The following is a 23,123-nucleotide window of genomic DNA, read 5'->3' as shown; positions in this document are numbered from 1 at the left end:
TAGCACTTTTAGTAGTTTGTGCTATTTTTTATCTGCTTGGCCAGCAGAACTGAGCCGGGAGGTCCATTGGAGACGAAGGCTGTAGAATTATACGCCGGCCGGGGTATGTCGGCCCTTACGCCGTGGCCGAGGAAGAGGCAGGTGATTGAAGAGCAGAGACGAGAACTTTAGAAAAGGCGCGCTTGTCTTCTGACGTGAAATCTTCAAACGAGATCCAATGCAATTCGGTCAGGGTATCGTACCGTCACGTGACTGGAAGATCCTGTCTATGCACTGTATAACCATGGATAAGGTAGTCACAATCAACTAGGAGAATCCTCACATCTATCATGCCCGGAGAAGACGAAGGCTACAAAAGCGAGATTGAGCAGGATTCAGAGTATATTGACAGTGGTATGTATAGACGCGTGTCCAGTACATGAAATAATCAGCCACACTGTCCCGGATCTGAATCACTTCATGCAGTTCCCATGCAAACATACTTATCCACCCAGAGCGAAGCGCATGTATCACCGACGGCTGGATTCCACACGTTAAACTCGACTAGAGTACTTCCGGCGGTGCTCGCAATATCCGCACAGTCGTCACCGCTGACAACCCAGTGGAAGGCATAGCAGTCGTCCCCATACCGCTCTAGATGGAGCTAGGAGTGCGGAGGCTCGAAGAAGCCGAGGAGATTTCACTGGGGGTGTTGCTTGCCATACCGATGCCTACGCAGACATAGTCGTTCACCCACAGACTAGCGCCAGTATCGCCCACCGCTGGGTTCCAGGCGTAAAAGTCAGCTAAGCAGATTCCGACGGCGCTGGCAACGGTCGCGCAGGTATCTCCACTGACGATCAGCCGGAACTCATCACAGTCACTCACCATACCGGTCTGGATAGGAAGCGGAGTAGTGACTGTACCGGCGGCCGTGGAGCTAATAGCCGACGGAGCAGTTGACAGGGTTGTGAAAAAGGCGGCAGTTGAGGTTGAGGTCTGCGTCTCCACGGCGCCGAAGAGTGGACTGGACGCGCCGGGAGCGTTGCTGCTGCCGAAGCGACAGCTACTGTCTCGGTGGGAAAGCTATAGTCAATCTGCACACAGTAATACAGGTCCAGCAGCATCTTGCAACCCTATGTGACTGTACCGATGGAGACCGCGGGCACTACTGTTGTGACTGTGGGCGCCGCTGTATTGACAGTCAAACCGGCTGCATCAACCGTCATTACAGTGATTATCACTTCCCCCAGGACTTCTACTGACTTATCGATATCGGAGAAGTCTAGCTCAGCTTTATCATCGATCTAGACCACATCTAATACCTCCTCGAAGACGATCATTACCGCCAGCAGTAGTAGTAATAAGACGACGTCGACGACGACGATGATGAAGAAGAAGAAGAAGAAGAAGAAGAAGAAGAAGCAGCAGCAGCAACCACCACGATCACAACCACCACAGCCGCCGCAGAAACCACCTCTGTCAGCGCCAAGTGCGTGGGTGGCACCCTGGCCAAGTGCTACGAATAACTGGAGATGCGGTGTAATAGGGAGTGTATCTCCTGGCCCTTCCTGATTCGCCTCGAATATATAGAGAACTGTATCAGTGTAGTTTACGGGACATGTGATAATTACTGCCTTGCACTCTAGACCAAGGCCTTCATCCAGCTATTCTAGCGAATAACATCATTATTACCTTTTCATTTCTGGTGTGGTGGATGGGAGAGATTAGAACAAATCAGCATTGTAGGGTTATTCGGAGCAACAGTTGGTATATTTTCTGTCAGAGAAGCAGGCATTATTGTATTGTACTATGCCTGTTTCCTCTCAGAGCATGTATGGACCGTTTATGAGGCGTTTGTAATTAGAACGATTTATACTGTCCTCCAACAGCCCTTTTTATGATACGGTCACCTCCACATTAGTCCCTTACCGATGATTCGGTGGCTTCAAGGAACCAAGACAGACAGTGAAACAAGATACAAGAACAGTCGCTCTTTTTAATCTCTAGTAAAATCTCAACAAGGGACGTGTGATATGGTCTTTGAACAGTAAGGTACGTCAGGCAGTCGCCTATCGGATACATCCAGAGTATTAATAACCTTTTCTCCTCTGCTCTATTGAAAGACATCATAGATTATACTGTTGAGTAACCCAGTACATACGACCACAGGGTGTGGAAAATAGGGCTTCCCGTCCGCTCAGCCGTCCTCAAGCCACACGCCGGGAGGTTAGTAGTTGGGTGGGTGACCACCAGCGAATCCCTTCTGTTGTATGTTTTTGATGCTTTTTCGTTGTACCTGAGCTGCGACGTCAGGTGCAATAGCGCAGTTTTTCTCTGCTGTGAATGATGTGAATCTTCTTGCTCTTTCTGCTGACGAAAAGAGCTGTCATTGATCATTACTGCTGTTGCTCCCGAAGACCCAAACAATAGCCTTGCCTTGCCGCGATGCGTTAATCATACGAACTACAGACGACATTTTAGTAGACATCAACCAAGTTCCATTCAAATCCACCAAATGGCCGTGCTGTTTCTGATCAAGCTACAGTAGGCAGGTACTGAAAGGTTCCACTGCTGAGATACTGAAGTAAGGGGTTTTATCACGATAACGGGCACCCTAGGTACACAAAGAGCGGCCGAGACTTTAACCATTATCGATGTGAGCTCACACCCTATACTATAAATCTATTCAAATATTGTGTCTGTGACAGCGGCTTTGTTTCATATCTCTATGGTTAGATCGACCGGTTTAACCCGGAGACGGTTCAGCCAGTTCTAAAGGATGTCATGCATGATCAGATGCCTCCGAGAGTTATCCTCCTCGAGTATGTCTCAGCTGCGTAATGCCTCAGCATTTTATCAACCTATCAAAGGTCTGAGACAGATACATAATGCTCGGATTTACTATATACTAGATATATATACTAGGAATATTCTGCTGGGAACGGATAGGAAGCGAAAAGAGACTTATATAGATTGTTCTTGATAGTGTAAGAACTTTAAATGTACAGAGTCTACGGAAGAAGTCTATAGTTATTATAGAGCTCTATCCATAATAGATCTAGAACTTTTAGTGTATTCTACTTATCTTTATTCCGAGACTTCATGATCGAATGTTTTCTAAATAGCAAGAGACCAAAGGCCAGCTCATCCTCTTAACAGTGCATTCCATCGAATATGGCTCCCTCGCCTGGAGGGTCATTTTGAGCACAACCTTGACTCTCAAAACCACCTCCAGACCAAATCTCAGCTGCTTATTTATATAATAGACAATAAGAAACAAACAAAAACATACAACAGAAGGGATTCGCTGGTGGTCACCCACCCAACTACTAACCTCCCGGCGTGTGGCTTGAGTACGGCTGAGCGGACGGGAAGCCCTATTTTCCACACCCTGTGGTCGTATGTGCTAGTCTTTGGATTGATTGTGCTCTAGACAGCCAAAAAAAGAAAAAAAAAACACTGGATAGACAGAAACTTGACATCGATTTCCCTCTACTAACTGAATTCCCGAGCGTATTGTCTCGATTGTGTGTCAGGTACATAGAAAGGAGGACATATTCCGACGGCGAGGGAGGCTTGGATCGTAGATTTAGTGAGGGGTATCGGGAGGGTGTTGAACTGTAGGACTGTGTATACTGTATACATCTTGTTCTACCGGGTACATACATTGTAGACAGTATGGGGAAGGGGGAGTGGGTCGGTGGCATCGATTTATGGGGTTGGCGTGGGGACACCCGAGGCTACAGCCATGGCTTTCCCCTGGTAAGCAGTGCCGAAACATTTATTGTAATATAAGTTGTGAGATCTCTAGAAGTTTTGAACTAGTTTAAATAGTAGCAAATCTAGTTAAAATTCCAATATCACCCCTTGACAGCTATGAACAACTATCGACTATAGTACTCCATAAGATTTAGTATCCCAATCACACTGTTACTTCCTCTGAATGCACTACAAAGAAACATCTAGAGCCCTCTTTTGCACAGTGGAGTTGTGGCGTATCGATTCGCCGCAACCAGGAGAGAGGATGCCACCACTAGTCGATCTGTATTCCTCAGCTATGGTGACAGACGGCTTGTCGGTGTGTGAGTGTCTGTGCTGTGCTTTGTTTTTCTTTCTTGATCGGGACAACCAGAGCGAGGCTAGCGCAAGACGAGCTTATCTCTGCAGAAGCGGGGATCAATCAAAGTCACAACCGCCCAGCTGAGCGTTTGCTGTCGTGTCCGTATCTACAGCAGCCAATAGCCGCCATTCTGCAAATACAAACTTTCTGTAGCCGATATTGGATTCTTTGGTGTTTCTACTAACATGATCAATCTCTTTCTAAACTAGATATATACATTACTTAGCTTTATTTTTCAGCTGTTAGTTCTAAGTACTACACAGAGGTATGAGTCTTACTTAAAATACTGTATATAGATATTCTGTATAGCTAGGGGTATTATGAAGCTAAAATAAAAGATATTTAAGATGATATAACAATTATAAGTTAGTTAAGTAAATGAAGCTATTATGTATAAGATATCTACTGAAGGCGGAAACAGATAGCGGAACTAACTAGCTACCGGGCCAAACCAGGATACTACTATAGATAATCTGTATAGAGGAGCAGAAGTACTAGAAGATAAGATCTATAAAGCTATTCGACCCGCTTAGCTTTATCTTTAGCTACTAGTCCTGACAACCTCTGTATGGTACTTAGAACGAGTAGCTGATTGAACAAGGTATATATAAGTAAATAAGTATATTCAGATTAAGTGAAAGGAATCAGTAATATGATACAATTCAAGAGGATAATAAACCCGTCGGTGAAAGGACTTGATCAGGAGAATCGCATTTTCATAATGGCGGCTATTGCCTGCTGTAGAGATGGCTAATTTAGCCGATACTACAGCAGAGCTGAAAGAGATGTAAATGGCAATTTATGCCGACAGGGGCGATTCCTCGCCACGCACGATTATAAGATGGCGAACTACTCCTTGCACGGACCGCAATCAAAGTCACAATCACCCACACCAGCATCCATTCCAGGGATAATCACCAGCAATGCGCATCCTCTGCCTCCACGGCTACGGCACCAACCCCGCTAGCATGAAACAGCAGCTAGCAGGCCTGCGCCAACACGCCCCCCCGCATTGGGAATTCATCTTCCTGCGCGGTGGCATCGAGTGTCTTCCGGCTGTGGGTGAGTCTAGCAGCGAGCACCAGCCCACATCTTCACTGCCCCCATTACGGGAACCCCCCATAGTAACGTACCGTATGTATTCTCCACCAGGCCTGGACCGGAAATTCCCCGGCCCCTTCAACTGCTACGCCCGCTGCATGTCCCCCACCGAAACCAGCGAGGCCTACACCCTCCTCGACCACACCATCCGCACCCAGGGCCCTTTCGACGGGGTGATCGGCTTCAGTCACGGCGCGGCCCTCGCGCTGTCGTATCTCCTGGAGAGTTTTGCCGCACAGGGTGTCCCATCCACGGCCTATCCCTTCCGTTTCGCCGTCTTCTTCTCCAGTATCTTTGCCTGCGCCGCGGATCCCGCGTTCGTGGACACGTTATATCCGGATCTCCGGCTGGAAGACTGGGCGAAAGTCCGCTCGTGCGAGTACGCGCAGTTCGCCACGTTGCCGGAAAGAGTCCGAACAGTCACGACGGCGCTTTCACGGTTGCTGGATTGCGTTCATCCCATCACGCAGGCGTCCAGGGCGTTCTTCCTGGATCGGCCGGTCGAGGAGACGCCGTTGCTGCTGGATCCGGAGGTCGTGGTGACGAGACTCGGGATTCCGACCTTGCATGTGTGGGGGGAGAATGAGCCGAGGGGATTGAGGGTTGCGTCGCAGTGGGCGGTGCGGTTGTGTGAGAGGGAGCTGGCGAGGACGCTGGTACATGGGAATGGACATGATGTGCCAAGGGGGGTGGGGGAGTTGCGGGGGGTGGTGGGGTTCATGGAGGAAATGGGGGGGGAGCGGGTGAGGGCTGTTTTGTAATTCTGATGGATCATCATGACCGAGATGGGTAGATAATACTGATGATGGAATTATGTCTGGTTCATTGTGTAGATAGGTAGGTAGGTATACACTGTAGACCGAGATTCTGTAGAGAAGTACCTATACTTATACTCCGTATAGTATGTATGTATACCACCAACCAATCACAACCGCACCCCCCGCGGAATGCATCCGAAGTGTTCGGTCGGCCGACCTCCGTCCGCCGCGGGGCAGATCCGAACATTTCCCAGTAATTTACTTCAACTCCCGGCAACAAACATCACCACATCACATCTCCCTCTGCACCCCAATCCACAATAACCTCACCCATCCACACTACTTAGTCACCACTCAATCACCCAACACACACACCAACATGGCAGAACCAAATCTCCACCCAATCCCCCACACCACCCTCTCCGCCCTCGTCCACCGCATCCTCACCGCCAACGGCGTCTCCCCTGCTGACGCCACCATCATCGCCAACTGCCTGATCCAAGCCGATCTGCGCGGGGTCGACACGCACGGCAGCAACCGCATTCCAAGCTACATGGCGCGCATCCGGCAAGGGGTGCTCAACCCCTCCGCCACCCCGACCCTCACGCAAATCACCCCGGTGGTGGCCTCGGTGGACGGCCGCAACGCCTTCGGCTTTGTGGCCGCCCACCGCGCCATGGACCACGCCATTGCCATCGCCCGCGAGTTCGGGATCGGGTTTGTGTCCGTCAAGCACAGCAACCACTTCGGCATGTCCGCGTGGCTGGTCCAGCAGGCGGTCGACGCCGGCATGTTGAGTCTGGTGTTCACGAACTCCTCCCCGGCGTTACCGGCGTGGGGCGGGCGGGAGAAACTGCTGGGGGTCAGTCCGATCGCGTGCGGTGCGCCGGCGGGATCCGCGCCGCCGTTTATTCTGGATATGGCGCCGAGTGTGGCGGCGCGGGGGAAGATCTACAAGGCGCTCCGGCGGGGCGAACCGATTCCGGAGGACTGGGCGCTGGATGCGGCGGGGAATCGCACCACGGACCCGGCCCGGGCGCTGGAGGGGGTCATGTTGCCGATAGGGGGGCCCAAGGGGTCGGCGCTGGCTATCATGATGGATGTGTTTTCTGGGGTCCTGTCTGGCAGTGCGTTTGCCGGGGGGGTCACGGGCCCGTATGACCCCTCGCGAGAAGCGGATGTGGGGCATTTCATTGTGGCTATCAAGCCGGATTTGTTTGTCGGGTTGGAGGAATTTAAGAGTCGCATGGATTACTTGTATCAGAAGGTGGTCGGCGGGGAGAGGATGCAAGGGGTGGAGAGGATTTATTATCCCGGAGAGATTGAGTTGGAAATGAAGGAGCGGAGGTTGAAGGAGGGAATTCCCTTGGCGGAGGCGGAGATCCGGGCGCTGAATGCGGAGGCGGAGAGGGTGGGGGTGGAGGGATTAATTGTAAAGGATCATTGAATGAAGTTCAAGGTCGTCGAATGACAGGAGTAGTTGAGGTTATCAGCATGCACATTCAGATGCTGTGACACGAGCATACATACAGTACTTGACAATTTGTTGCGTATACACAAGTATGCCAGTCAGCCCTAACTCAGTACTCGTGACTTGAGTTGACTGTCCAGTTTCAACCTAAAAGAGTGAAGTAGTGTTTTGTAAACATACTATGAGCAAATATATCATGTCGAAAGAGTCTTACTAACTGATTTGTTACTATATGACAGAAGACAGAGGATAGCGAGAAACCCTAGTCTTGATCCTCTGCCAGAACAAACAGCCCCCCATGCCACCCATACGCCCGGTAAAGCCTCCGGCCAAACCGCCTGGCTGCAGTGAACGACAACTTTCCCCGGAGATGGGGTTCATGGAACTGAATACTGCGTCTGGCTTGACTCCAGCTCGGCTCGAACTGCCACACCGACCCATACAGTTTCATCGCCGTGAACCCGGCCGTGACCATAGCATGCAGGAAGTCATTCCACGGGATCTCCCCCGGTCGAGATGTGACCTCCAGGTCAAAGAACAGCATCCGAAACGTTTGATACGCGCGTACATTCACGGGAATCGTCCGATCGTCTGGAGCGTCGTCCGCGCTCGGGTTGGGGTGTCCCGCTTCCTCCTGCGAGGGCCGTGGGGCGCCGCGGGTTTTGGCGTTGATTCTCGCCGGCAGCGGCGGCTGAAGGGTACTTTTCAGGTTCTCGGTTGGGGGCTGGCTTGACGGGGCTGTTAATGGGAGGGGTGGGTGCGAGTGGAACTGCTCAGCAGCGTCGAGGTTGGCTGGTGGGTCGGCCTGCGCTGGCGCTGGCTCTGGCTCCTCCCACGCCGGCGTCCGCTGGAGAGTCCGCGACCCCTCGAACAGGAGTCGATATGACGCCGGGCCCCGGTCGACGCTGAAGGCAATCCCCTGATCGGCCAGCGCCCAGAATGCGTCCAGCCTTGCTTCGGCGCGGCGCAGGGTCTCAACGTTCTTTCGGTTGCGGGGTTTGGTGACTGGATAGGCGAAATGGTTTCGAGCCGGGTCGCCCAGCCGGACAACTGCACATGGCGGATGGGTCTCGACAAAGGTCCTCCTGGTAGACTCGGTCAGGGCGTTCCAGGGCCGCGTGCGCCGTGCGTACTCCTGTCTGAACTCGCGCTCGCGGTTGCGCATCTCGACCTCCCAGCTCCGGGCCCAGGGCTGGTATTGGGCCAGCTGGTTCAGGCACTGCATGAGGATCGAGAGGTTGGACACTGTGTCCTGGATGTAGGGGCTCAGCAGATCGCGGAGGGCGGGCTCGCACTCGAGCAGGCGTTCCAGCTCGTCAACGAGGATAGGCGTCCCCGCCAGGGGCACGGTATCTGGGTCCTTACAGATCAACTCGAAGAGGAAGAACAGGTATAGTTCCTTCGTGCGCATCTTCGGCACGGAGCGCAGACTGTAACCCCGTCCGTCGGGCTCAGCGACGAGAAACCTGCGCAGGGATGGCGCGGCAGGCAATGCATGAAGCAGAGTATAGCTTGTCCAGCCGGCTGCATCGAGGAGGCTGTATTTAAAGAACAAGAGCGGCGTGAGGAACTTCTCGAGCAGGTTTTGCGTGACAGGGATCGCTTGCTGCTGCTGCTGCTCGTAGCGAGATTGGAGTTTGATCAGCTCCTGCGCCTGATGCGTAAGGTCCGAGAAGACCTCGACAGCGGTGCACGCATCGTGAACGGTGTGCCCCAGCGTCCGCGCCAGCAGAATGCTTTGTCCCGCCTCGCCTGCGGGGCATCTCTCGTCCTCCAGGCAGACTGTATTATCGCGCAGCTCGGCTCGATGCTCCTTCACCTCGTGCAGCGTCTTCGCGAAGTAGTCCGGGTCCTCACGCAGAGCCCAGAGATGGTCCTCCGCCGCGGCCGTGCGGGCTGCGAGCAGGGATTCCATGCGTCCAAGATCCAGCTGTGCAGGAGGGCGATACGGTGCCTCCGCCGCCAGCACCGTGAGTGCGGCGAACCCGTCCCCGCTGGCATGCGCCATGTCAGGGGGCTCCGGCAGGATGGGGAAGAGGTGATCGGCGAGCAAGTCTTGGTCTGGGATCGTCTGCAGAAGCTGGCGACAACAATTCACCAGAAACGAGAGCACCCGTGCCTGTGCCTCCAGCACCAGCAGCCCGTCCCCGACGTGGAATTGCTTTCGTCTGACGGCCAGGAAAGCCGCCTGGCGATGCTGCTTCCAGCTCAGCAGCTCCCCGTACTGGCGCGTATTCTCGGCTAATCCGTTCAGCAGCATGGTGAATCCCGCGACAAAGACGGGCCTGATGGCCCGCATCTCCAACCCCACGCGCATGGCTTCATGATCCCTCGCAGCAAAGCACGAGGGCGGGTGGCGACCCCGCGAGTTGAGCAGCAGGGGCAACACCTGCTGCTTGGTGACCAGGTCCTCCTGATTGATGTACGGCAGCAAGTAGTAGTCGCGATACTTGGGGCTTTTGTCTTTGTCTTGGGCGGCCTCCAGCTCCCGCCTCCATGCATGAAAATCCGGCCGGTGCGTGGGCGCCATGTCGGGCCACGTGCCCAGGACGACCTTGCGTCTCTGCTCCTGGTTCCGCTTGCACCAGCGCCGGCGCAGGGTCTCCTCATGACGCTGCAGAATTGCGTGGAGTGTGTTGTAGCTGTCAAATATCTCGTCCGACAGGGCGCGTGCTTCGCGGCAAGCGGCCTCCGAGGCTTGGACAGCGGGCATGGGAAGGTCTTCCGCGGGAAAGCCGAGATCAAGGAGGCTGTAGACACTCGCGCGGTCGGTCGGATCGAAGTCGTGCTCGAGGGTTTCATACAACTCCTCCTCGCTGAGTTTGCTGTAGTCGATGGCGCCAGCCCGACTCTGCGCGCGGACGGAGCGGAGGATGATGGGGTAAAGTCCGAAAACCATTGCAAGGGAAAAGGGAAATCTGATTAAGGTGCTCTGAAGTCCGGTGATGGAGTAAGGAACGTCGCCTGCGAAGATCGAGATCTTTATAATTTGCATCTCCAAGAAATCCACCGGCTGTGCATCTGCTGCTCATTATTTGACGGGCATGGCATTGTGCTGGGATGGAGAAAGTACCTCTTCAAGAAAGAAACCCATATCCACCTCCGCAACAAAGACATCTCAGCCGTTCAGCAGGAGTAAATCGCGATATACCTGAACACAAAGCAAGCAAGCAGCGAGCTGACACGATTACCCCATCACACCTCCTCATACCGCTCCACAAACTGCATCGCAAACCCCCTCCTCCGTATGCCACCCAATATGGCAATACATCCACCACGCCCCGGATTATCCGTCAGAAACGCGAGCACCAAATGCCCGTTTTCTGGCAGCCTGCTGGTTCCAAAGGTGGAGACGAACGGGCTGACCCCAGCGTACGTCCCACTTCCCTGCGCCAGGATGGAGAAGTCGTGGCCGTGTAGGTGATATCGTGTGATTGTCGAGCATGAACTCGACATGGGTGTCGACGGCGGCGTTGTACGCGCGCAGTCGGTAGGAAGTCCCTGCCACGAACGAGGTGTTGAAAGCAGTAGCCCGCCTGATGGGCGTAGCCATCACCCTCATCACCATTCGTGTCGTTGATCAGCCCGTTGTCCAGGTTAGGCGGCCCGTCCGTCTGAGCGGTCCTGTACAGCTCGTCCACGGTAGTGATGTCCCAGCCCGCAGCAGGACCACCCCGACGACCCTGCTGCTTCTGCTTAGAAATCAACCTCCCACTCCGTTGCAACAGCATAATCTGTAACTTCACGAGACAACACCCGCCTTGCCCTGGAAACCCCGATATCCCATAAAGGGGACTAGTTTCCACCGTCCGAACTGCTGAGCGGAATCTAAGCCCGAAGTGGTTTAGGTTCCGGATCCCGCAGTGCTTGGTGCTTGGCAGAGTCCGCTGCCTCCCTGTAGTATACAATGATACAATACATTACTCAACTCAATGTTGGGATTGTGTGTTTGATCATGGGACAGGGATCAGATGCAAAGGTTCTGGTGGTGCTGCTCAGGGTGCAGGTCTTGGTGATGCTCTTGTCTATGAGATTCCTCCACTTTCGTCAATCGGGAGATCATCTACAAGATCAAAGACTCTTGTGGGCGAAGGGACCATCGTGCACTTTCAGTGGATATCTTCTTGATACTTGACTTGGACTATCCAGTTTGGTATAAGCTCCGAAAACAAAGAAGCACCCCGCTGCATACTAGTAGTGGAGGCGTGATCGAGGCAGCTGCGATCGGGCTCGCATCTCCCACCACCTTCGGGACTATGATCGCGCTTCAATACAGGTTGCTGGGTCGCTTGAATCAGAATATTCCATGAATCAGAGATAGCAAAATAATTTAATTTCGGGGAGATGCTTAACAGCTTGCTCGTGCTGGTGTGGTGACGGTGGTACAGGCGATAACACAATCTGCGGGCAGATGGTGCAAGCCAACCCTGACATGGCAACCTCCCGCAGCGCCAAGAGTCCCTTCATACCTATTTGCCATCTTCCTGTCATTGTCGTCTGAGCTGTCTTGTATCTCTTGTGAGCGAAGTTGGCGTTGTCGTCGTCGCCTTAGCGTTCTGGGCACGCCATGGCATGCCCTAGGACATTTCCGAGGCGCACATTGGTCTGACAGCGGATTGAGTGCGGTTCATTATAACTGAAGATGATGATTGGATTACTTGCTGCTATCTATCAAACGGGTGTTCTACAGTGGATAATCGGAGCGTATGGTTAGTCTTGAATGGAATCTACTATTGAATCTGGGGGGGTCACAGTCACTTGTATGAAATGGTTAGGGTAGCATGCGTAACAGGCAGTCAGAACCATAAAGTACGTGAGCGTCCGAGTTCTGTTATATATAATCGTCATGAGATAGGGCTCTATTTTCTGAATCCCTTCTATGAGATTAGCGATCAAGGATGCAGGTGCTGTGCCGTTGCCGCATCACTTTACGATGGCAGCTCGACTCTGCGTCTTTGATGTCTCCTCCTCTTCCTTCCCTCCGGATAGATCCTCGAGTAATAGACAATACGAGGTACATTATCCCCGCGTGGACAAATATCTACACGCAATCACACATCAGCAATGCACCCTCCCTGATACCTTCAGACCCAAACACACAAATGACTACAGGACAACCCGATATGATGCCCCCTGGCCGACAGATCAATCATCTTCCACCGATGGGGTCGAGCCAGAGGACATTGTCGTTACGGAAGGAGACTCCTCAGATTGGGCGACAAGTGAGTCATTCTCTGAACAGTGACAGTGACTTAGTCAAACAGCGGACTAGAATGACGTCAAGAGTCTCAAGGCAGAGGGTCATCGCCGCCGATACCTGAAGTTGAGGCTTGAGGATAGTATGATAGGTTCCGGTCACCGCCGCCATAGACGTGTCATCGCGCAGGTTGTTGTTGGGCTCGACTATATGCTACGACAATCACATCGAATAGAAACAGTAGCAAAGTAATTGAGTAGGTGGAGAGATGAGCAAAGGCGGGATGGCTATTGGTAGGTAAGCAATGGATGAGCCTGGAAGTCGAGGTTGAGTGAATGGTAGGATGCTCTAGTAGAGGCCATTGCCGGGGGATCCATAAGCCATGTGAGTATCTCATTAAGTTTCAGCATCTGTGCACTCAGTGCAGTATCTTAGACTTCACGGACTGGAAACGCGGCTTGGGAAATTGGGCAAAAGAGCACCACGCCTACGCAGACAGTCCAATGGGGATATTTTACCTTGTAGCGTCAGTTAGGGGATCGAAGTCTTAGAGACTCCAGCTGAGAACGATATGTGTCTGGTTAAGAAACCTCATCATAATATGGTGCAAGCACATGAGGCACTGAGCCTGAACAGCAGCTGAACTACGATGCCGACAAATCCCAGCTGGCAGGTCCTGCCGGTAGCGGCATCGGTGAATTGGCAAAGAATTGGCAAAGGAATAGCAAGGAAAATGATGTTTAGGGTTAGCCACCCGATTCTTGAGTTTTATCGCGTTTGACAAACAATCTCAGTCTCCTTGACTCACTTATCTCGACCGGCTAGGGCTAGCCGGTGATCGGCTGTATAGAGAACCCTGCCGTATAATGCCTGATCGGGGCGCTACTGATGGGACTTCGTTTTGTTGACCTTTGCTATGATTATAAATGCGAAGTTGAGAGTTGATAGCGATGACTCTTATTCGTTGTTGTATGCAGGAGGTGGGACTTTGTCTAGGGGCTGTATGCATCCCTGCACTTCAGCATTCGTGATGCACGGCATATCGAGTCCACCCTGATCAGCAGTCGTATCTTGCCACTGTCGCCACTAGGTCAGCTCAGAGACCGCAAAGCTGGACGGAGTACGGAGTAGTCTACAGCCAATCCAGAACCGCAAGTCGTCACATATCCATATCCTTCGGGCAACTCGCGACCATCTAGCGAAGTGAAACCGCCAATCTCTCGAATCTTCTGCTTACGTCCCAGAGCATTCAAAGAGATGACCAGTACTACGCAGGCCGCTCTCTCTGCTCGTCGAGTCTGCTTATCAGACCCAGGTTTGTGGTGATGAGCACGGATGGGCTACATGAGGTCATTCGCGAAGAGCAACACCCACTGTCTCCGCATCCCGCGACCGCTGACAACAGCACCTCGATGATTCCCATCGTCTATCGTCTACAATGGAGTCCAACTCAAGAATGACGCCAAGCTGATGCGGTAGCTGGGGTACGATCTGGATAGCGCGCAACCCGCCCAGGAGCGTAAACGAGCAGAAGCGTAATTAAGTCCGGAACACCACGGCACCTGTAAGTCCCAGAGGACGCTTACGTGAGTTGGGCTCTAATCAACTCGGATTTGAATGAAACATCTCGACTTCTCTCCCTGGTTCCAGTGTCATCAGGCAGCTGCCAGTCGGTAGGTAGTCTGGTGGATCCGGTCGTGGAGAAGGAGGCAAGGGAGCAAAGATACGAGTTTGCTCCTCGGGTCTGCCGAGTAAGCGACGGGTTGTCATTCCCCGCTGTAGTAGAGAGAGATTTGGGTCTTGTTGAGTCCGGATGCTCGGCGAGAGAGAGATGGGGGCAACCTCCTGGCTGTACCCCAGGTTGCATCGTTGCCAGGTGGTCTCTCCTCGCTGAAAAAAAAAAAAAAAAAAAAAAGGCGACTCGGGGATTTTGGTTGAGGGTATCTCCGGGTATCGGGTGTTAGGAGTTGTGCACAGTAGATCCCGAATGGGTTACTTTTGCGGTGGTTTCTGATCAGCTGTGGTTATCTCCGGTTGCATGAAGGGAAATGGATGTGTATAGATGTCAGTACTAACTATACCCAGGTATACAGTATTGTAGAGAGGAAAAGTGGACGGCAGATCGGGGGGGGGCCCGTGAGGCCGGGCGGTGTAAGGACGGAAGTGCAGGGCAAAACAGACCGGAGCCGGGCCGGGAGCCGGGATGTTCAGCAGAACGAATGGGCGGAATTGCTGTTACGGCATCACTCCTGCGCACTGCCCCTTTGGGCTCCCCATTCACCGACCGGTTGGTCTCCCTTTGTTGGAGTTGCGTAAACAACGCCCACGAGATGCCTCTGATTCCCCAGATTGAACCGGTTTGTTGCCCCTCACTTTGGGGTTGGGGAGGATTCCCGGGGAAATCATGGTTTTTTGGCCTTCTGTCTTGGGTGGTTTTGACGATTATTGGACTTGCCCATGATATCATCACTAGTAACTAGTTAAATTAAGTATGCTCATAGTTAAGTTAGTGTTAGTGGCACCGGAGAAGGCAGAGAGCCAAGCGGTTGTTTGCCAGACTAGCCGCCTTCTAGAATGGAATGGGCGTGCGGCGCTCTTCACCGGGCATGCAACAGGTCCGGCCACCGGTGAGCCAGCAGTGCCATTGGATGAATCGGGAGCAGTGGGTGTACAATAATTTGGTGCCGTTTTTCCATAGGTTTTCTCTTTCCCCAGATCCATGACCAGACCCAACTGACCCAACCCTAATGGGCTTCTCTGCACGTGGAGACGTGCTCAGCCCTCCCCGTCCCTTCCACTGGCTAGACTGGCAGACACTGCCATTTTCCATGAGCAATGAATTTCTCCTTCCTTGTGCTTGGCGGAGGAATTCATCTCCGCTTCTCGTCCCCAAGTGATTATCTGGAAGAGGAAAGGCAGGCGACATGTAGTGTCCTCAGGCATAGGTTTCAGTTGATTTAGTGATTTAGTGTTAGTAATTTAGTTCCATCAGATAGCTGAGTCAGCCACGCGCGGTGGCATTTCAGGCCGCATGCGGATTAGCTCATACCCGGCTAGACCCCTTTCAGGCCTAGTGAGCCACCGGATCAAGACTAGTGGCTTCGGGAGGCGCAGATTTTGCCCTTGAAGGTTCTTCATTTTGCCGCCCCAGCATCGAGCAAGAATGAACGAGAATCCATATTCCATTCATTGCCATGGATGCAGAACAGACTCCTGCTTCTTCTCCCCATGATGCTTCCCGTCCTCTCGCATGCACGTCCCTTTCGGTCCCTCACTCAATGGCACTTTCTCCATTCCTCTTACCCAACTCCATTATCACATCCCTCTCCCTGTTGATAACATCGAGGGTCAGCCCCGTCTTTCCATGGAAAAAATTTCTATAAGACTGGCATGTTTCCAGAGGACACTCAGTAAGCGAGATTGCCAAGCTTTGACCATCTAGGGCATCTAGGGCTGTTCTCTGCTACGGCATGCCATCGTAGATTGAATGTACCGACTGCAGAGTAGTCCAGGACCAACCAACAACCCAGTCTTGCGGGAGCAAGTACGGGAGCAATAGCTCACCCCCCACCCTCCCAAGTATCTCTCCGGCAGGTCGATCAATGCAGGCTGAGGTTATGCTGTCATGCTCTAAACCCAGCTGGTGCTCTCTCACCCAGCTGTCAGCCAGCTGTGCCAGGATGCAAGATCAGGTCCCGGACCACTGGGGCCGGGGTTAGTCGCAGGGGAAACCCATTGATAAAACGTAAAAGCAATGGATACTGCGGACACAATTTGCTGGTGGACCAAGACATTGATTCATTATCAGCGGACGGATTCTGGGTTCGGCCGGACGACTCCACCCTGTTACAGCGAGGATTGTTACTGCATTGGGGGCGAGAGTCTTGAACCCCCCACACAGATTCCCCCAAGCGTGAAAAAGCCTAAATCTGCCGATCCGCCGTGGATGCAACGAGACAGTTTCGAATCGCACTGCGACGACGGCCAGCCCGGGTTGCTTTTTTCTTATACCACTGGCTCCCCAGCTTTTTCTTTTCCCCCTCTGTTTCTCTCCCTTCTCTCCCTCCTCCTTCTTGAAAGTTGGCCCGTTGACTTGATTGTTGCTGTGTCCTTTGATTCAAGTTATTGTGTTTTCTCTCACTTAAATCGTAGCTGGACGAATTCTGCACGAGACGCGCTTTTCTCTCTCCTCGCCTCCCCCATCTCCACTCTCATCTTTTTCCGGCAAGATGGCCAGCCACGGTCGAGATGTCGAGGCTTTCGACACCCACCACCAGTACCACGATGATGACGAGAAGATCGAGAAGGTCGCTCCCCATGAGTCGCCCCCGGCCGACGACCCGTTTGGCAACGAAGAGACGGCCGAAGTCAAGTTTCGAGTGATGAAGTGGTGGAATTGCGGCATGCGTGAGTTTGGATTCTGGATGTTCAGTCCGCCAAGATCCGCCATTCTGACACTAGCCCTAGTCATGATTGCCGAGAACATCTCGCTGGGCATCTTGTCCCTGCCCTCCGCCGTGGCCACGCTGGGGATTGTTCCGTAAGTGTGCCCAGTCGATCGGAACCCCCTGTCATGTCATGTTGTGCCGTCTGACGGATCTCGATCAGCTCGATTCTCATCATCCTCGGTATGTCCGGGATCTCCTGGTACACCGGCTATGTCATGGGACAGTTCAAGCTGCGCTATCCCCAGGTCCACAGCATGGGGGACGCCGGCGAGCTGCTCCTGGGTCGTGTCGGCCGCGAGATCATGTTTGTCGGCCAGCTATTGTTCTGTATCTTCCTGATGTCCAGCCACGTGCTCACCTTCACGGTTCTGTTCAACACGATCACTGGCCACGGCACCTGCACCATTGTCTTCGGGGTGGTCGGTCTGGTAGCTAGTTGCATCTTTGCCCTCCCGCGCACGATGGGCAAGGTCTACTACATGTCCATCGTTTGTAGGTCCCCCCCAACTTCCTGGGTGTGGTGGTCGTTCGCACTAACCGAGATGAAGCCTGCCTGAGTATCATCGTCGCCACTGTCACCACGATGATTGCCCTCAGCGTGGAAGCCCCGGCCCACGTTGAGAACGATGTCACCACCTCTCCCACCTTTGTGAATGCTTTCCTGGCCGTCACCAACATCATCTTCGCTTTCAGTAAGCATGTCTTGCGTTTTTAGGGCGGGGATTGTAACGACACTAACGTTGACAGTCGCCCACGTGGCTTTCTTCGGCATCATGTCCGAGATGGAGGATGTGCGCGACTTCCCCAAGTCCCTGGCGATGTTGCAGGTGCTCGATACCACCATGTACATCGTCACCGCCATGGTGATCTACCGGTATGCCGGGCCGGACGTCAAGTCTCCGGCCTTGTCGTCCGCCGGTCCGCTCATGAGCAAGGTCGCCTACGGACTCGCCATTCCGACTGTCATCATCGCTGGAGTCATTTTCGGGCATGTCGCCTGCAAGTACATCTTCGTACGCGTCTGGCGAGGATCCCCCAGGATGCACACGAACGACCCGGTGGTGGTGGGCTCGTGGGTCGGCCTCGCGTTGGCAGTCTGGGTGATTGCCTGGATTATTGCCGAGTCGATTCCTGTGTTCAATGACTTGTTGAGTTTGATTGTAAGCCAGCTGTCCGGTGGTGTCGGTTGGTAATTTGGGAGGATGACCGCGCTAACCCTCGTGAATAGTGTTCCCTCTTCGGCAGTTGGTTCAGTTGTAAGTTTTTTTCCGATTGCCCCTTTTTCTTGGGCCTTCCTGTGCGATGAGACTAATCTGCTTCAGACGGTATCCCCGCCCTCATGTGGATGGTCATGAACAAAGGCCAATACACCGCCTCGGCCTCGAAGATCTTCCTGACGATTGTCAATTTAATTATCCTCGGTATTGCGTGCGCGATTGTAAGCTCCCCCTGCCCCTTGATTGCCACTCGATGGGAGGCGCATAATACTGACCAGACCAGTGCGGCCTCGGACTCTATGTCTCTGGCAAATCGATCCACGACAGCACCTCCTCGGCCAGCTGGACTTGCGCCAATAATGCTCAGTCGTGACCTTCCGGAAGTTTCGGCGGGGAAAGCAAGCGGGCGGGGAAGATCCGCTGGCGATGAACTGTTCTTTGCTTTTCTTTTCTATCTATACATACGTGCATGATGCGTCTCTATACATATACATAGCTGACCCGGATTTAGCTGTGCTGTCTGGGGTTTTTTTGGATGGTGTTGGTGTTGGTTTGTGTTTCTAGCAGGCATTTGATCATAGTCATAGTTTGAGTGCATAGTGTATGCATTGATGTTGTTCTTCTCGGATGATATGTGCGTAGAAATGGGTGTAGTGGGGTTGTTAGAACAGTGAGACATTAGCCCTGGGGTGATTGATTCACGGGACGGACGGATTGAAGATGGGACTGCGCCAGGTAGTAGATCCTGGAGGATCGACGAGTGCAGCAGAGGCTGAGTCTAATCTGGAATTATGGCAGATGGGGCTAGAATCGATTAGCTTATTTGGACCTTCCTTGCTGTCTGAGGATGTCCGGTGTCTGTCGGTTGTGTATAGGATTCGGGTCTCGAGTAGAATAAATTAGTAGATTATATGCTATCAGTATTCGTCTACACCCAACACGGAAGATCATCACACAACAACCTAATTCGAGCAACAATATGCGAATTCTCCATCGCATCCACACAACACCACCTTCCTCAATTTCAAAGCTACCATTGAGTTGACACAGAATAACACACACATACGCACGGCCCGCCACCTCAGGTACAGCCTCTCTCGAAATCGGTTTGACCAACAAACGTTTGATCATTACTTCCTTGCCCCACTGCCAAGCCATTAGCATAGATTTATTATTGGGGTGTCGATTTTGAACAATAGACTGCTGTATTTCTCCTACAGAGTATCGAGTATGATACAGTATTATATTTGCACATATACATAATTCTTATATAATATACAAAGAAGCCTTGTATAAAGAATTTAAGTATACATGATTCGATGGAACTTGATAGAAATAGATAGTAGATCATATATAAACTAGAAAAATCAGCTAACTTTGTTTCTAGTATCTAGTAGAACCGCCGCCGATGTAGTATTAATATCATCCCCCTGACGATTACCATAAGATTAAATTAATAATATTTCTGAAGTACTTAGAATTATATAATAAGATACTTCAAAGTACCCTACACCTACAACAGACAGATAAGCTGACAATCCTGGCGCTAAATATAGTAATATAGTTGGGCCATTTGCCGTTACATGATTCTAATACATACAGTTTAGCTGAACCCCGCCTTGGAACGACGTATTCATCTAGTCTATTCTTCTACTCTACTATCCACATACTTCAAGTACCTATCCGCGCAAACAGTACCCTTTATACGTCAACGCAAGGTGCTATGAGGAAGCTTAGATAGATCCTTAGAAGAAGATGAAGAAAAGATTAGATCTCTCCCAGTACTAGAGTCAGTTCGCCGAAATTATTCTAATCATCTACTGAAGACTCTTTGCCATCTATATTTCCCAATAATATCAAAGTTCTGCATGACTGTCCCAACGCTATGATCTTTTCACCGAAAATGCCCCACCGCTTAGACGTGGCCGTGCCGAACATCCTCTCTTGACATTGCCCGCGTCATCTAGAAATGCCTGTCTCTTGCTTATTTCCAGCATCCTCAAATCCCATTCTTATATATGAGTGAGTAGCAAACTGCCTCAAGAAACTTTTGTATCATACACAAAGTGCGCTGAAATCATGATTCTTGTGGTTACTTGCGCAATGTTTGCTTTTTGTGGTGCGGGGTAGCTGAGTGTCGTGGCCAAAGAGCTTGCATATAAAGGCCTTAAGTCTAGTCTCAACTTGCATGTCCTGTTATACCACACCGTTTTGGAATCCTTACTGATACGATGAACAACTCAACAACATCTTATGCCGGCTATAATGCTGGATTCCAGCTGGGTCAAAATGTTGGTCAAATAAATAACAATTACTATAATCAACTAGATGATTCAAAGGTTAGTGAGGTATCCAGTACCACTGGGTTAATTGGGAATTGTATTTCTGAAGTAAACTTACCCTTTCTCGTATTATAGGCTATCAACCCTGAGCTTGATAAGCAGAGAATCGAAAAGGAGAAAGGTGGCCTTCTTCGAGACTCTTACCGCTGGGTGCTCGATCACGATGATTTCAAAAATTGGAGATACACTGCAGGCAATCAATTTCTCTGGATCAAAGGTGATCCTGGTAAAGGCAAGACAATGCTAATTTGTGGTATTATCAATGAGCTTTTAGAGAAAGCTAGCCAAGATGATATTAATATTGTCTACTTCTTCTGTCAAGCCACCAATACTCGTATAAACAGTGCTACAGCGATTTTACAAGGACTTGTTACTATGCTTGGGAAGCAACAGCCTCTACTTCAGAACCACATTCCTGCGAAATTTCTTAACAATGAGAATGGGTGGTTCGAACTACGCAGTGTCTTTCGGAAGATACTCCGAGATCCAGCTATGAAGAAGACCTACCTAATGATTGATGCACTGGATGAGTGTATTGTTGATTTGAATAGTCTTCTTGAACTTCTTGAGGAGGAATCATCAGATCATTAACATGTGAAATGGATTGTGTCGAGTCGAAACTGGCCGATTATCGAGAAATATCTTGATAATACAAAAGGAATCAGAATTCAGCTTGAGCTGAACCAAGACAATCTAGCTGCTGCTGTTGACTACTTTATCAAGTATAAAGTAGAGGAGTTGTCAAAGAGAAACAGATACACCCTTGAAAAGAGAAAGATGGCTGAAAATCACTTGTTATAGAATGTAAAAGGAACCTTTCTCTGGGTTGCTTTAGTTTGTAAGCAGCTGTAATATATCTCGGCAAGATACTTACAGAAAAAGCTTAAGGATTTCCCTCCTGGGCTTGATGAATTTTATCATCGAATGTTCAGCAATATTCAGGACTTGAATGATGATGTTGAGCTATGTCTGTCATTGCTCGGAATCATCATAACTGTCTATCGTCCTATCACATTAGACGAGTTATTATTATATCTTGAATCACAGGACGAGGTTACCTACGATGATCTCAGAGAGATTGTGAAACTCTGTGGATCCTTTCTTACTCTTCAAAATCAAACAATCACCTTAGTTCATCAATCTGTACAAGACTTTTTACTGAAACACACATCTCACAGTATTGCACCTTATGGAATACAGAAGATATACTACTCTCTCTTCTCTAAGTCTTTGGAAAGTCTTCATACAAAATTACAACGGAATATATATAATCTTAGAGATCCTGCAGTTTCTATTATTCAGATTAGCCAGCCAGAACCAGATCCGCTGGGCACAGTTCGGTACGCATGTGTGTACTGGACAGATCATCTCAATGACTACTTCAGCGATAAAGAGACAAGTATACAAATCTCAGATACGATGCTTCTCGATACTTTTCTCCGTCAGGATCTACTCCATTGGCTTGAAGCTCTTAGCTTGACCAGAGAGTTATCAGAAGGAGCTAAATCAATGCTAAAGCTTAAAGAATTATTATTGAAGGTAATATCCCATCATTATAGATAATATTTTATTCTTACTTGAACTTAGACAATGACAAGAGATACAGAAGTGATCTCAAGAGTTCAAGATGCGTACCGTTTTATTATATACCACAGAGCAATGATAGAGAATTATCCACTTCAAGTATATGCTTCTGCCATGATTTTCAGCCCACAAAGCTGTATCACAAGACGTCAATTCAAGCCTAAGGTCTTACAGTGGATAAGTGAGAAACATATCGTGGAAGAACACTGGAGCGCCTGCCTGCAGACGCTTGAGGGTTATGAATCTGTGGTCTTCTTATATGACTCTAAGCTGCTGGCCTCTGCTTCTCGAGACAAGACTATCAAGCTGTGGGATGCCGACAGCGGCGCCTGCCTACAGACGCTCGAGGGTCATAGGGGCTTGATCAAGTCTGTGATCTTCTCACATGACTCCAAGCTACTGGCCTCTGCTTCCCAGGATAAGACTATTAAGCTATGGGACGCCGACAGTGGCACCTGTCTGCGGACGCTTGAGGGTCATAAAGACTGGGTCAAGTTAGTGGTCTTCTCACATGACTCTAAGCTGCTGGCCTCTGCTTCTCAAAACAAGACTGTCAAGCTGTGGGATGCCGGCAGCGGCGCCTGTCTGCAGACGCTCGAGGGTCATGAATTTGTAGTCTTCTCGCATGACTCTAAGCTGCTGGCCTCTGCTTCTCGAGACAAGACTGTCAAACTGTGGGATACTAGCAGCGGCACCTGCCTGCAGATGCTCGAGGGTCATAAGAGCTCGATCAAGTCTGTGATCTTCTCGTATGACTCCAAGCTGCTGGCCTCTGCTACCCAAGATAAGACTGTCAGGCTATGGGATGCCAGCAGTGGCGCCTGCCTACAGACGCTCCGGGGTCATAATAAGCTAGTCTGCTGTGTAATCTTCTCACATAACTCTAAGCTGCTGGCCTCAGCT

The 23,123-nt window shown here is 51.0% G+C and overlaps 7 protein-coding genes across 7 annotated transcripts in view; 4 read left to right on the top strand and 3 right to left on the bottom strand.

Moving 5' to 3' along the window:
* Window positions 1-457: 457 nt before the first annotated feature.
* On the bottom strand, window positions 458-921 carry BP01DRAFT_300089 (LysM peptidoglycan-binding domain-containing protein; the record flags this gene model as incomplete). The annotated part of the gene is made up of 2 exons (XM_025571973.1): window positions 458-633; window positions 684-921. Coding segments are annotated over 2 exons (414 nt in total), but the record flags the coding sequence as incomplete, so codon positions are not given.
* A 4,104-nt stretch (window positions 922-5,025) lies between these two features.
* BP01DRAFT_402111 (uncharacterized protein) lies at window positions 5,026-5,964 on the top strand (the record flags this gene model as incomplete). Its single annotated transcript, XM_025578635.1, has 2 exons — window positions 5,026-5,164; window positions 5,255-5,964. 2 exons carry the CDS (start codon window positions 5,026-5,028, stop codon window positions 5,962-5,964), a joined length of 849 nt encoding a protein of 282 aa, XP_025429753.1.
* A 291-nt stretch (window positions 5,965-6,255) lies between these two features.
* BP01DRAFT_343927 (Ldh family oxidoreductase) lies at window positions 6,256-7,408 on the top strand (the record flags this gene model as incomplete). Its single annotated transcript, XM_025573537.1, has 1 exon — window positions 6,256-7,408. The coding sequence occupies exon 1, from the start codon at window positions 6,341-6,343 to the stop codon at window positions 7,406-7,408; it is 1,068 nt and encodes a 355-aa protein (XP_025429752.1). The 5' UTR covers window positions 6,256-6,340.
* A 304-nt stretch (window positions 7,409-7,712) lies between these two features.
* BP01DRAFT_278053 (uncharacterized protein) lies at window positions 7,713-10,214 on the bottom strand (the record flags this gene model as incomplete). The annotated part of the gene is made up of 1 exon (XM_025571421.1): window positions 7,713-10,214. A coding segment is annotated over one exon (2,502 nt), but the record flags the coding sequence as incomplete, so codon positions are not given.
* A 504-nt stretch (window positions 10,215-10,718) lies between these two features.
* On the bottom strand, window positions 10,719-11,163 carry BP01DRAFT_384152 (uncharacterized protein; the record flags this gene model as incomplete). Its single annotated transcript, XM_025577483.1, has 2 exons — window positions 10,719-10,933; window positions 10,989-11,163. The coding sequence occupies 2 exons, from the start codon at window positions 11,161-11,163 to the stop codon at window positions 10,719-10,721; spliced, it is 390 nt and encodes a 129-aa protein (XP_025429750.1).
* Window positions 11,164-16,607: 5,444 nt separating this feature from the next.
* Window positions 16,608-18,861, top strand: BP01DRAFT_322506 (putative amino acid transporter). Its single transcript, XM_025572764.1, has 8 exons — window positions 16,608-17,036; window positions 17,097-17,169; window positions 17,238-17,569; window positions 17,626-17,769; window positions 17,825-18,237; window positions 18,306-18,333; window positions 18,400-18,515; window positions 18,578-18,861. The coding sequence occupies exons 1-8, from the start codon at window positions 16,859-16,861 to the stop codon at window positions 18,665-18,667; spliced, it is 1,374 nt and encodes a 457-aa protein (XP_025429749.1). The 5' UTR covers window positions 16,608-16,858; the 3' UTR covers window positions 18,668-18,861.
* Window positions 18,862-20,517: 1,656 nt separating this feature from the next.
* The window catches only part of BP01DRAFT_402092 (YVTN repeat-like/Quino protein amine dehydrogenase), a gene marked incomplete at its 3' end in the record, with an annotated part of 3,734 nt that continues 1,128 nt past the window's right edge, over window positions 20,518-23,123 (top strand). The window contains exons 1-5 of the mRNA XM_025578634.1: window positions 20,518-20,633; window positions 20,712-21,166; window positions 21,251-21,430; window positions 21,503-22,175; window positions 22,224-23,084. Coding sequence (XP_025429748.1) covers window positions 20,526-20,633; window positions 20,712-21,166; window positions 21,251-21,430; window positions 21,503-22,175; window positions 22,224-23,084 — 2,277 coding nt within the window. The 5' untranslated portion in view covers window positions 20,518-20,525. The remainder of the gene's footprint in view (window positions 20,634-20,711; window positions 21,167-21,250; window positions 21,431-21,502; window positions 22,176-22,223; window positions 23,085-23,123) is intronic.

This window comes from Aspergillus saccharolyticus (genome assembly GCF_003184585.1).
Source record: "Aspergillus saccharolyticus JOP 1030-1 unplaced genomic scaffold BP01scaffold_24, whole genome shotgun sequence".
Taxonomy (NCBI): domain Eukaryota; kingdom Fungi; phylum Ascomycota; class Eurotiomycetes; order Eurotiales; family Aspergillaceae; genus Aspergillus; species Aspergillus saccharolyticus.
The sequence above is the reverse complement of the archived record's forward strand: the minus strand, read 5'-3'. Positions and strand labels throughout refer to the sequence as shown.

Bases quoted from the DNA above. Each gene is read 5' to 3' on its own strand.
- BP01DRAFT_322506 (XM_025572764.1), top strand. From the start codon at position 16,859: ATGGCCAGCCACGGTCGAGATGTCGAGGCTTTCGACACCCACCACCAG. The intron at 17,170-17,237 runs GTAAGTGTGCCC...GATCTCGATCAG, and splicing joins GCCACGCTGGGGATTGTTCC to CTCGATTCTCATCATCCTCG. The intron at 17,770-17,824 runs GTAAGCATGTCT...TAACGTTGACAG, and splicing joins CAACATCATCTTCGCTTTCA to TCGCCCACGTGGCTTTCTTC.